Source organism: Nicotiana tabacum, chromosome 13, assembly GCF_000715075.1.
Source record: "Nicotiana tabacum cultivar K326 chromosome 13, ASM71507v2, whole genome shotgun sequence".
NCBI classification, from domain to species: domain Eukaryota; kingdom Viridiplantae; phylum Streptophyta; class Magnoliopsida; order Solanales; family Solanaceae; genus Nicotiana; species Nicotiana tabacum.
Genome location: NC_134092.1, coordinates 83,637,847 through 83,650,592, shown reverse-complemented (window position 1 = coordinate 83,650,592; position 12,746 = coordinate 83,637,847). Strand labels below are relative to the sequence as shown.

The window sequence follows — 12,746 nt, the reverse complement described above, 5'->3', positions numbered from 1 at the left end:
GTCTCTCGTCACTACTTCATCGAGGTTAGACTGGATACTTACTGGGTACGCGTTAAATTACGTACTCATACTACACTTGCTGCACATTTTGTTGTGCAGGTGCATATATGTCTAGTGGCTTTGTGGGCGCAGTGGCGCGGTTGATTTGGGAAATTTGGTAAGATGCATCTTATGTTACGATCCGCAGCCAGCAAAGTCTCCTTCATAGTATTTATATTTTCTTTCCTGTCCAGATTTATATTCCTGATAGATGATATGTTATATTTTATTCCTAGTTGATACTCATGCACTTGTGACACCATATTCTGGGTGATTATGGGTTGTTCAGTATTGAAATTGTTGAAAACATTATTATTTACTCGGTAAAGTTTATCTTTTATTATTTAATTGAAGGAAATTATGATTTCAAAAATATTAAATGAGAATTAAATAAAGTATTTAGTGTTGGCTTGCCTGACAGTGGTGTCCGTCGCCATCACGACCTTTGATAGATTTTGGGTCGTGACATCTCCCGGTCAAATTTTTCAAAATCATCCAAATTTTTAACTTTTGCCAAATGACCCCGAAGCGACCTACGGACCTCCAAATCCACTTCCGGACGTGCTCCTAAGTTCAGAACTACCATACGGAGCTACTCTCAGGCTCGAAATCCCAAACGGACATTTGATAACATTGAAATGCTCTTCAACCCAATGATGAAATCCTTCCAAATGACATCTTCTACCATAGGCGTCGAAATGCTCCCTGGTCATCCAAAAATCGATCCGGACATATGCCCAAGTCCAAAATCATCATACAAACCTGTTGGAACCTTCAAATCCTGATTCCGATGCCGTTTACTCAAAAATCACATCTTAAACATTTTCAACTTAAAGCTTCCGAAATGAGAATTTTCTTTCCAAATTAACTCTGAACTTTCCCGAAATTAAATTCCGACCACACGTACAAGTCATAATACCTGAAGTGAAGCTACTCATGGCCTCACACTAACGAACGACGTGCTAGGGTTCAAAACGACAAGTTGGGTCGTTATATTTAATTTTGGACAGCGTGTGCAGGCAGCAACTTTACACCTGGGGCAGTTGACTTGTACTATTTCATCGGGAAACGATGTTTATATGTTCCCTCTGTTGTTACTCTGACTCTGAAGAGTCGAAGCATATTCCAAGCTGGAACCTTTCGATCTTAAGGTCTTGAGGATATGTAACCGGTTCCTTATCTGGTTCTTGACAGTAAGTTTGTTAGATCATCAAAACATAAAACAAGGTACTTGTAACCTATCACTATTCTAAAGATACTTTTATTTTTTCTCTAAACAGGGACAAATTAGGGAATCCCTAAAGTCTCTACAATAGTCTCCATGCCCGTTTGATTAATTCTGAATAAGAGCATGATATATTCAACAAAAAGTAGATGATGTCACCGACCTTCTATCCCCAGGATTTTTGGGATAGGTTGACACCGGCTTCACGCAAAACGTTGAGCAATGCAGCTGGAGGTCCGTTAATGAAGAAGACACCAGAGGATATAGTCAATATTCTCGATGAATTATCTGAAGATGCAAATTAGTGGCCCTATGAAAGTGAAAGAAGACGGGCGAATGGTGTTCACCCGGTTGATGCTAACACATCTGTGTAGGTACAGCTTGATGCTATGGCGAAGAAGATAAGGAAGATGGCCTTAGCCTCAATACAGAGTGAGACTCATGCAACATGTGATATCTGTGGCAGAGGACACCCTACTCATGAGTGTCAAGCCTCAACTAAGGAAGTTAATGCTGTTGGAAATTACAACTTTAATGCAATGGGTTAGAAGCACCCCGATTTTTCATGGAGTTCACCTGGGGGTACAACAAATGCATGGTAACAAAATAACTCCAGATTTCAAGGAGCTCCTGTTTCGTGAATTAGCAGAGGCCGCAGTTTCAGTCTCAATAGCCAATTCAGTCTGGGTTAGAAGATCTAATGAAGTCCTTCATTATCAAGAAAAATGAGAGATTAGATGCTCATGGTGCATCTATCAAAGAACTTGGCACAAGGTTGCGAAATTTGGAGAAGCAAGTGGGACAAATTGCCACCATATTGTCTGAGAGGATCCTAGGTACTTTGCCAGCTGAAACTGAAAGGAACCCCAAAGAAACTATAAATGTTGTAACTCTGAGAAGCGGAAAAGTGTTGGAAGAGCCCACTCCGGTCCAAGAAGAGAGTGTGCCTGAAAAAGAAAGTGGGAAGGAGCTGAAAATTGAAGATGATGATAAAAAGACTGAGAAGAAGAAAATCAAGAAGGGAGCTGAGAAAAAGAAAAAAGAGGAAACTTAAAGAAGGGAGGAGTCCAATGAAGAGATCAAGCACATGCTTGATTTACCTTTTCCCCAAAAGCTTTATAGAGAGAAGGTGGATAAACAATTTGAGAGGTTCCTAGATGTGTTGAGACAGATTAGTGTAAACTTGCCATTCACAGAGGTGCTCTCCCAAATGCCAGCTTATGCAAAATTCTTGAAGGGGATCCTTACAAAGAAAAGGAAGGTCGAGGAGACATCAGTGGTCAAACTCACAGAGCATTGCAGTGCTATCTTGCAAAATAAACTCCCATAAAAATGTGGAGATCCAGAGAATTTTACTATACCTTGCTCTTTATACTATATTAAATTTGATAACTCTTTATGTGATTCTGGTGCCTAAATTAATTTAATGCCTTTGTCTATTTACAAGAAGTTGGAAAGTGAGATTGGAGAGATAAGGTCGGTACCAATATCTTTGCAGCTGGCTGACCAAACAACTCTGATACCCGAGAGGATAGTGGAACATGTTTTAGTGTGGGTAGATAAGTTTGTATTTCCTGTGGACTTTATTGTAGTAAATATGGAGAAGAATAAGAAGGTCCCTCTCATTTTAGGAAGACTTTTCTTAGCAACGGGTAGAGCAATATTAGACATGCATGATAGAAAACTCATGCTTAGAGCGGGAGAAGAGAATGTAACTTTTGAGATAAATGTAGAAACGGGAGTTAAAAAGGAGAAGCCAGCTGCAAGTGTTGAATGGAAAGTGAAGAGTTCGAAAGAAAAGGCTATAACGAGTGGAAAAGATAAGTGTGGGGTGTACCCCAAAAAGGCTGAGAAGAAGTTATTTGCATGGATGTGTGCACTGGTTCGGGAGCGTGGAATGGAGCCCGACTTTGACTCAGACCCCGACTAGATATTCAGGGAAGTTTCCTCTACCTTATGCTTTTTAATTGTGTGTCATGGGGACATGACACAATTTAAAGTATGGGGTAGGGGGATAATTATATGTTGTATGTTGTATGTATGTTAGTTTTAGTTTTTGTTTTCTAAAATTGAAAAAAACATAAATTTTTTAAAACTTTTCGACTTTTTCCGACGATGGATATCATTCGACAGGTTTCTTGAGGGATTTAAGTCGAAAGAAAAAGACAAAAGGATTTTCTTTTGTTAGGTAGTGTAATAATTACCCCTTGATTTTTTTTGTGCCGCGATTCTTTTCCAATGGTTTTATTTGAACCGGGTGTAGTTAGCTTTTGTTTTTAGAAGTAGGAAACCTTGTGCTATGATTTGAATTGAAAGAAATGTTTATTAACTTTATTATGCCTTGAGAATAGTGAGTTCTTTAGTTGTGACACTTAGGCTCAGTTTTTGACTCTTGCATAAGCACCTTAAATTATATAGGTTTAACTTTGCTTAACTGCTTTGACTAGAGAGTCTTGATCATCCAATCTTGAGTGGGTTATGTGCTATGTGTGTGTGAGGTTTTTGTGTTATTCTGTGCATTGCATTTGATGTCTAGAACTTGCCTCGTGTGTTTGCAAAGCGAAATAGTAGTTTTGTTCAGTATGGGAAGTGATATAGGCATTTCTTTGTTGAGCCAGTTATATGCTTTTACCCACCTAATTGTTATGTATCTTAGTTAACCCCGTTGAGCCTATAATCCTGTTTCTTTTGGCAACCACATTACAAGCCTTACCCATTTGTTTGAATTGACCATCTATTTAAACCATTTACCTCTTGTGAGCACTTGAATTTGTTATGAACTTTGTAAAAGTTAAAGTGTGGGGTGTTGGTTGGGCTTTCGAGTGGAACTATTGAAATAAGGAAAAAGGTGCACTGTTTTGAAAAAATAAGAGCCACTTGAATTGAAAAAAAAAAGAGATTAATTGTATGATTGTGAAAAATATTCCTTGATAGTGGTTACTTATGATGTAATTGTGATTAAATAAATTAGGAGTTAATGTATATTGATATGAAGGTGAAGTTATAGTTTGACATAAGTGTGGGGTTTCAAATAATAAAATGTATGTAATAAAGTGCTTAGGGAGGAGATGTAGTCACTCTTATATCTAAATATATTCTACCTGTCCCGTAGCTTACATTACAACCAATGAAAGTCCTATTTGATCCTTGACTAAATAGGCTCGATTAGTTGAGTAGTACACTACGGGCAAGCTTATAATGCATATTTTGTGGCATATGAATGTTGTTTCTGAGAGTAAGTGAATTCTTTCTATCTTGAGTTCCTAATTATTCTTAACTTTTATTGTGTGTGGAACTACTATCTATTATTGTGAGGGAACTTGATTCATGAAGGAAAAGCAATATTGCTGACCTCTATATTAGAGTAAGTGAGTGAGTTGTAAATAATGCATGGTGCTTTTGAGTCAATTCTTGAGGTGAAGATGCTACACTATTGTACTTAGTCTATTTTAAAGATTCTTTGTGTAGTGAGTTAGGAGAGTTACTTAGTAAGGTTGTGCCTATATAAAGTGTGGTGTGATTGCTCGAGGACGAGCAATGGTTTAAGTGTGGGGTGTTAATGGTAGGCTATAATCTTGTGTTTTAGTCGCTTATTACATTCTAATTTACTGCACTTTAATTGAGTTTGAGCATTAATTGCTAGTGTTTTGCACTAATTGTGTGTTTTATTCCTTGTAAGAGTGATTCCGAGCTATGTAGATATTATGGAACTAATTCGAGCTAATTGGAGCTTTGAAGTCTGAGTAAAGGCCCAAAGGAATAAGTCGGAATCGTGTTCAGGGGTCGAGAATCACTTCTAGGCATCGAAAATTCAAGGAAGAATAATCTGCTGAAAAATACACTGGTGCGGCACACTGGACGACACATAGTGCGACGCATCAGAGTAAAAATATTTCAGAAAATAGTAAATTTAAGAGACTGGGTTTTTGGGTCTGTCAGGATAAAGCACTAATGCTACGCACAGTGCGACGCATGAAATACAATAAGTTTGCAAGTTTTTCTATTTCGGCTAGGAAAGGGTAATTTCGTTTGGGCCCGACCCTACTTGGTATAAATACATGAAAAAGCGGTATTTTCTGGACTTTTGACATATCTAAGATGTAATGAAGCTAGAGAGAAGGTGAAAAAGCCAAAGCACAAGGAATGCATCATTCAATCCTCACTCAAGACAAGAGTTTGGATCGTTTAATACTTTTCTTTATCTATGGAGTGGTCCTCTTCGAGGATTGATGGATTTTGTGTGTTGATTATTGCTTGTGAATATTAACTCTAGTTTTTATGTATTGAATTATTTTGGGTGATTTAATTATTGCATCTATATTTATATGTTCATGTAATCGAGAGAGGCATAACTTGTAATATTTTTGCATTATCTTGTTGGTTGAATTCATTGATTCTTCTTAGTAATCAAAAGAGGCTAGTTAAATTATTGTTTAGACCTAGTTAGGAAGATAATCGGAAGAGGTTCTCCTAAAGACCAGTCCACTACGAATTCGTGCATATCTTTACGGAGCATAAATTGGTTCATATTGTGAGGTTGAGACTTAATCGAGAGAGGAGTTTCTACTAAATATTTATACTAATAATTGAGTGAATTCGATAGACTCACTAGAACATTAGAAGTGAATTAACGCAAGTTAAATCCCAGACAATTATCTTGTACCTATCCAATCAACCCCTATTTTCTCCTATTGATATCTTTTTTGCTTAATTTTGTTCAATTGTCATTAGTCAATTAGATCTAGAGTCTTAGTTAATTTTAGTTCTTAATCATATAATCTCAATTGTTGATCATCTTGGATAGCAATCTAGCTACAAACTACGAAAATATTGTTTAACTCCAATCCTTGTGGATACGATAATTTTCTATACTATCTTTGACTAGCGGGCATATTTAGGTGTGTTTTGAGCTCGTCAATACAATTCCCCTACTTAAAGATAAACCTTTGTTTCACCATCATTAGAAACAAAAATAGAAAAAGAAAGAAAGAAACTCCATCACCCGAGTGCTTCCACCTGACGACGGCTTCACCACCGCCAATTCTTCAAATTCCAGAAACAATACTTCACTACGAGAAATACTTTCTCTTCGCCAATGCTTCCACCTACACTAATTTTCTCAATTTTAGAAAACAAAACTCCATGAATATTTCTCATAATGAAGTAACAGAGAAGAAATTTGGAGACTAAAGTATCTGAGTATGAATTATTTGTATTTACTGCCACTTGAGCTGGCATATTTCAACCAATGTGGTATGTTCCCTTACGTCATTAGGAATTTGAACAAAAAGGGAGTTTGATCGAATAGGTGCCATTGGAATGGGTGATAAATTTTCGTTCTTTACTGCTTCACTTTGGAATGGTCCCGTGAAATTTTCAATGGTAAAAGTGCATCAATTTGTCGTACTTCAATTATTGTCAAGTTTTGGTTTCGTTCGATTTCGAGCCGTCGATTTCCATCTTCTTCATTCTTGTTTTTTTACTTTCTATTAGGTTAGGAAAGTGACTATGAAAGATGAGGAAGATGGACCAGAACTTGGAAAATATTTCAGGAGAGCAGGTGGTGGTGGTGGCTGAAGAGGAGAAGGAGTTGCGGTAGTGGGTGATGTGGTACAAATTCTTGGGTCAGGTAATAGGTAAGATAATGGGTAGGTATTTAATTAGAGTCGGGTATTTAAAATCGGGTGTGGGTCTTTTTGTTCCTGAGCTACCACGTGGCACTCCGCCTAAATTAGGGGCAAATCAGTGCCAATAGTATAACGGTATGGAGTTAATTGGACGAATAGTATAACGGATGGTATATTTAAACTATTTTAAAAAGTACAGGGATATATTTGACCCTTTTTCGTTTAAACTTTGGTTGAAGCAGTAATCTTGGAAATCAAAGAAGTAGACATGTATTACTACTCAACAATGAAATCAAAACTTATAGATATGTCTTCTGCTAGAGAAGAAGCTAACTAGCTTAGAAGTATGTTGATCGATATTCCTCTATAGCGTAGGCCAATGCCACCTTTGACTATCTATTGTGATAACAAAGGTGCTATATTTCGAGCTTCAGGTGATTGTTATAATGGCAAATCAAGGCGAATCGTCTCAAACACAATCACGTGAGAAGATTATTGGAGGATGTCATAATATTCCGTCAATTTGTGAAGTCCAATTTCAATTTAGTCGCAATATTTGGTGGCGAAACCTTGTAAGAGGATGGGATAAAGCCTGTTTTAAATCAATTATACTTAATGGAAACCTTGGCTAATATTATTATCTAGGTTCAAAGGGATAAACAAGTAAAGTTACAATGGTTGAGCACATCAATAAAACTCTTATTTCCTGAAAATAATATATATATATATATTAGTTATTCAACGACCCCCTAAGAAGAATTCTGGAATATTTTCTGTCCCAAAGTCCAAACAACCTCAGCTTTCATTTAAAAATAAGTGTTTCGTGTAGTTGTCTCCAAAAAATACCTAGACTTCTATTGGATTTAGTTCCCATAGGGATGAGGTTACTCAAGAAATAATAAGGACAGTGATCGAACGTATGATGCGCAGGGCCGTACCAGCATCGATCCCGGCGACAATCAATATTGGAAGTAGAAGTGTACAAAGAAAATCGATAAAGCGCACCAAATCGATAATTCGAGTCAAACCGGAAAAAAAAACCCGATGTGATTTGGTTTGGTTTTGAAAAATAAAACCCGACCATAATTGGTTTGGTTTGGTTTTAACTAAAAAAATTCAAATCGAAACCTAACCAACCCGATAGTACATTTATATAACTTTTAAAAATATTTTTTATATATAAATATTTATTGTAATGTAATTTATAAATATTTCTTAAATTTTTTCACAGTTTTATCTTTTAACATATTATTTCAAGTTTAGACTTAACATTCTTGAATGGTAAATAAGTTTTTAAGCCCATAAATGTAGTAACTCAAACAAAGTTCAAATCAATACTAATGCTAAAAAAAGAAATCAATTCAATACTAGGAATGACGATAGTGTTGGATAATTATTTTAGTTTTACATTGGTTTATAATGAAAATGCATAACTTAGTTTATCTTTTTCTTTAGTGCTTATTTATGTAATTAATATTAGTACTTATTAGTTATACTTATGTTAGTATGATCTATATAGTTTTTTTAGATTATGTTAATTTTCATTATGGCTTATTAATTAGCAATATTTGTTTTATGTAATTTTATTATTTTATCTTTGTTATTGAATATTTTAGTATAATGCTATGACTTATCTCATATTATTATGTTAGTTTCTTGAAAAATGCATTATATAGTTGCATTTTACTAGGACTTAAGAAATATTTGGAGCACAATCTACATATTTTATGCTATGAAGACTTTACCCGAAAAAACCCGAAAAATTCGAGAAAAACCGAGATTGAAAAATCCGACTTTGTTGGTTTGGTTTGATTTATAAATTTAAAAATCCGACACTATTGATTTGGTTTGACAATTGAAAAATTCGAACCAATCTGTCCTATGTACGCGCCTGAAAGTACCTCCGATCATTTTAGAAATTTGACCAATCAGACTATAAGAAATGATACCTAGGACGACCCTCCCCCGCTCCACTTTCCTCAACAAAGGAACTTTTGGAAAAAAAATGTATTCCATGTCATTATAAGACTTTACTTTAGATGGAAAACAAATGTGTTCCATGTGTTATAAGACTTCAACAATAGATTGAAAATAAATGTGTTCCATGTGGTACAAGAAAAAGAACATGGATAACCCAAATACAAAAGTTAGCTCACAATGTAAGCATTACCTCAAAGACTCTATAAGGAGAAAATAATTCATTCCCTCCACTAATTTGGGACTCGCTAACACTCTGCCACTCCGAGCTGGATATTTGAGCATGAACATCATATATAAAATGAGGATTCAACATTAAGTAAAACGAGAATAACTCTAGCTCGGACTTTGGACCTAATTCATTCTAGAGACTATATCATGACGTGAAGATTTCTCAAAGAACGAGAAAACAGCCTATTGGCTCCACTAACGTGGGAAACTCAGGCAAACAGAAACTACATAAAATGGTACAAAGAGCCCATGTGACATTGCTGCAGCCTAAACTTTCTCATAGGTATGCTCATGTCCTTATCTAAATCCTAATATCACTCAGATAAAATCTCCTTAATTCACATCATATAGGCAAAGATTCTAAAGACTGCCACTGCATGGTTTAAACATGATCTCTCTTTAGTTCCGCGTAATAAGGTGTACCAGAAAACAGAAGGACTAACACAACTCAACAGCGTTATCCACATGAACATGAGTCATGAGTGCGTGGAAGATAAGAAATGACTGGACAAGAAAATGTACAGCTCACTGACCAAGAAAACAAGTTACACTAATAGAATAGTACTGGTATCGACGTTTGAATATGGGTCTTTTATAGGGATGCAGTTGTTGAGAAAGGTGTTAATTAAGTGAGTTATCTGGCTATAGCAAATAAGATGCGCAAGTTTCTCCACAAATTATGTTGGAAAAATCCCAAGTACATGAAGCCCATGCTTCCTTACTTCATCAAACAGCGGAATTACTAACGTACCTTTAGAAATTAGTGATATTAATTCTAGAAACCAAGTACTAGAGGCTCTTTCTAAAAATGATTGTTAATTTCTTGAAAACGAGATCCTAGATAAACTTTTTTTAAAAATATACAATCAGATCTCGGATGAGGAAATCTATTAAGAAAGTAGAAACAAGCTAAGTACGTACATACCTGGAGCTTGAAAATTCGTAGAGTCTTCCTTTTTGTGAGAAAATGATGACAGCAACTTCAGCATCACAAAGAACTGATAGCTCATAAGCTTTCTTCATAATTCCATTTCTACGTTTCGAAAAAGTCACTTGCCGGCTCGTGGCATTCTCAATTCTCTTCATTTGTACCTTCCCTCTCACCATTTTCCTGCACATTAATATTTTCGTCACAAGTAATAAATAAATTCTAAAAACAAATACCATATAACTATCAGAATAATATAATTATCCTACCAAAGATTAGCAAGAAATTGAGATAGCCTGTTGGTATTAAGCTTGGGAATTGAACATGATGTTGAACAAGCAGAAAGCTGAATATCGAACTAAAGATGGTTAGAAGAAGAAATTTTGTGAAAGAAATAGTAAGAGCCCAAAACCCTAAAAATAGCTAAATAAAAAACTGAAGCTTCCAGCTGACCTTACAGAAGAAGAATAAAGCCCGAAAAGTTGATAAACCCTAGCTTTGAGAGTAGCTCGGAAACAGAAAATAACATTCACCTTGAAAAGAATGAAGCATAAGAAATTTAACCCAAAAGCAAAATAAGCCCCAAAAAGGGATTTTGCTGGAAAATGGAAATAGGATGAAAAAGAATATATAAGCAACTGGATTCGAAGAAGAAATTAAAAGCACTAACAGACGGACAATGACATGAAATTTGGGTTATTCTTCGTTGATGTATCAATCTCTTTATTTTGAGACCAGAGAGAGTCCAATATTTCCTAATTCATCGTATTTTTCTTATTCCCTTTGTCCTTCACTATCAGTCTTAGCCACAAAAAAGGAAAAGCACAAAAAAAGTAAAATTAAGAAAGTCCCAGTCCGAGCAAAAGCGCTCATTGTTACCTTGTTTTGGTAAATATAAAAAATAGACACTAATCATACAGAAACGGTAATCTACTGGGTCAGAAATGGGAGTATAAATTATTTTATACTGCAAAAAAAAAAGTTCTAACGGGCCGCCCGGTGCACTAAGCTTTCGTGCGGGGCCCGGAGAAGAGCCGAACTATAAGGGTTTATTGTACGCAGCCTTACCATGCATTTCTGCAAGAGGTTATTTCCACGAAATCAAAATAAAGATTTTTCGTTCATTTAAGTTATATATTTATAAACAAATTTATACTATCAATATAATTTAATCATATATAAAAGGTTTATTTATTTATTTTTCCGGTTAATATACCACGGTTTGACAAGAAAACTACCCGTCGTTATAGATCAATTTAATTTTATATACTACTACTTATTAGTACGTCTCAATTCCAAATAAGCTAGAGGTATCTATATGAATTACGTTATTTCATTTATACTAGTCTTATGGCAATTCAATTTAACCAGGTAATATAAAAAAAATTATAATATCACCATAAATATTTTTTGGGGGTGTTAAATAAAAAAAAAAGTTTATGTATAATTAGTGTAACATCTAAACCAATTAGGAGTATGAATAGGGTGGGGTTAAGAAGTGATTAATTTTTAGGGTGGGAATGGCTTATTGATGTGAACGCGTCAACATCATCGTACCATGTGATGTATCAACAAATAATGGATTGACACGCATAATATCTATTTATGTTTGGCACTTAGGGCCAATGAGAGTAAAGTCTGTCACGTTGCTACCTTTAACTTCGTTTGATGCGTCCATTCACTTTGGTGCTAAGACTACTCTGTAGTAAACTATATTATGTTGTGCAGTTGTGCTTTATATCCTACAACGCAATATTCCAACCTTGTTCCATAGTGTAATTGATAATGGTGGACTGTTGGTGGGCCATACGGTATTTTTCTTTTACTAGTATGATGTTTCTGTTTGGTTTAGAGATCTCCCTATTTTGTCTGATTACATGTCTATAAATGGCGAAAAGTGCATATTTTTTTTAGTATATATGCATATTATTTCTTACGTGAGTTGCAGGATATCACATGGTTTTTGAAGTGAAAAATATGCTATTTACGTATTTTTTTTATGTGTAGGAATGAACTTGCACGGAAAAGAATTAAATAGGAGAAAAATTGGCAAAAATAGAGCTAGAGAGAAAAGCCTTGGACAGCGAAGCGAGGTTCGCTTTGCCAGATCGAGACCGGAGCAGAAAAAATCAGCAATTGGGAGCGGTCTGGGGTGCGCGTTTGGACGCGCCTCCAGCTTCTCCAATCCGAAATAGGAGAAGTCAAATCCACCCCAACTCAACCCTACTTCATATAAATATGATAGTTAGCCACTTTTTGAATGAGAGAAGATTTTGGGGAGGCAAGAATATGCTTGAAGCAAGGAGAAGTATTCAACTTCACGTTTTTTCTCTTTCTTCCTATATTTTCATTGTTATGATATCTAGTGTTGTATTTTTACATACTAGCATGAGTAGCTAATTTCTTGTCTAGGGTTTTGATGGAACTTTTTGGAGGATGAGTTCTTGTTACGTTTTTAAGTAATTGAGCCTTTGAATTTCTCGACTTGTTTCACTACATGCTTATTTCAGTTGATTGAATAGCCATCGATTGACTGTGCCTATTTATTAAGATTGCTTGAAAAAGGGTATATCTTTAGGTAGTTGTTGAACAATTTCACTCCTAACATATGTGATGAATCAGTGCGACGGGTTTAAAAGATGGTCTAGGAATAACAAAGCCTTGACGTGGTTATATAGTGAGCGGTAAGATAGTGTCACTTAGCGTCGTTCGGGAGAAT

The 12,746-nt window shown here is 35.6% G+C and overlaps 1 protein-coding gene across 3 annotated transcripts in view; it reads right to left on the bottom strand.

The window, feature by feature from the left end:
* Window positions 1-10,843, bottom strand: part of LOC107772910 (MADS-box protein AGL42-like) — a 42,609-nt gene extending 31,766 nt beyond the window's left edge. The window contains exons 1-4 of one of the 3 annotated variants that reach the window (XM_075228093.1): window positions 10,698-10,842; window positions 10,481-10,560; window positions 10,297-10,373; window positions 10,025-10,210 (exon numbers count right to left, since the gene is read on the bottom strand). In XM_075228093.1, the coding sequence (XP_075084194.1) occupies window positions 10,025-10,206 (182 nt within the window). In that variant the 5' untranslated portion in view covers window positions 10,207-10,210; window positions 10,297-10,373; window positions 10,481-10,560; window positions 10,698-10,842. The other 2 variants (XM_075228094.1, XM_016592369.2) reach the window with 2 other exon arrangements.
* Window positions 10,844-12,746: the final 1,903 nt, after the last annotated feature.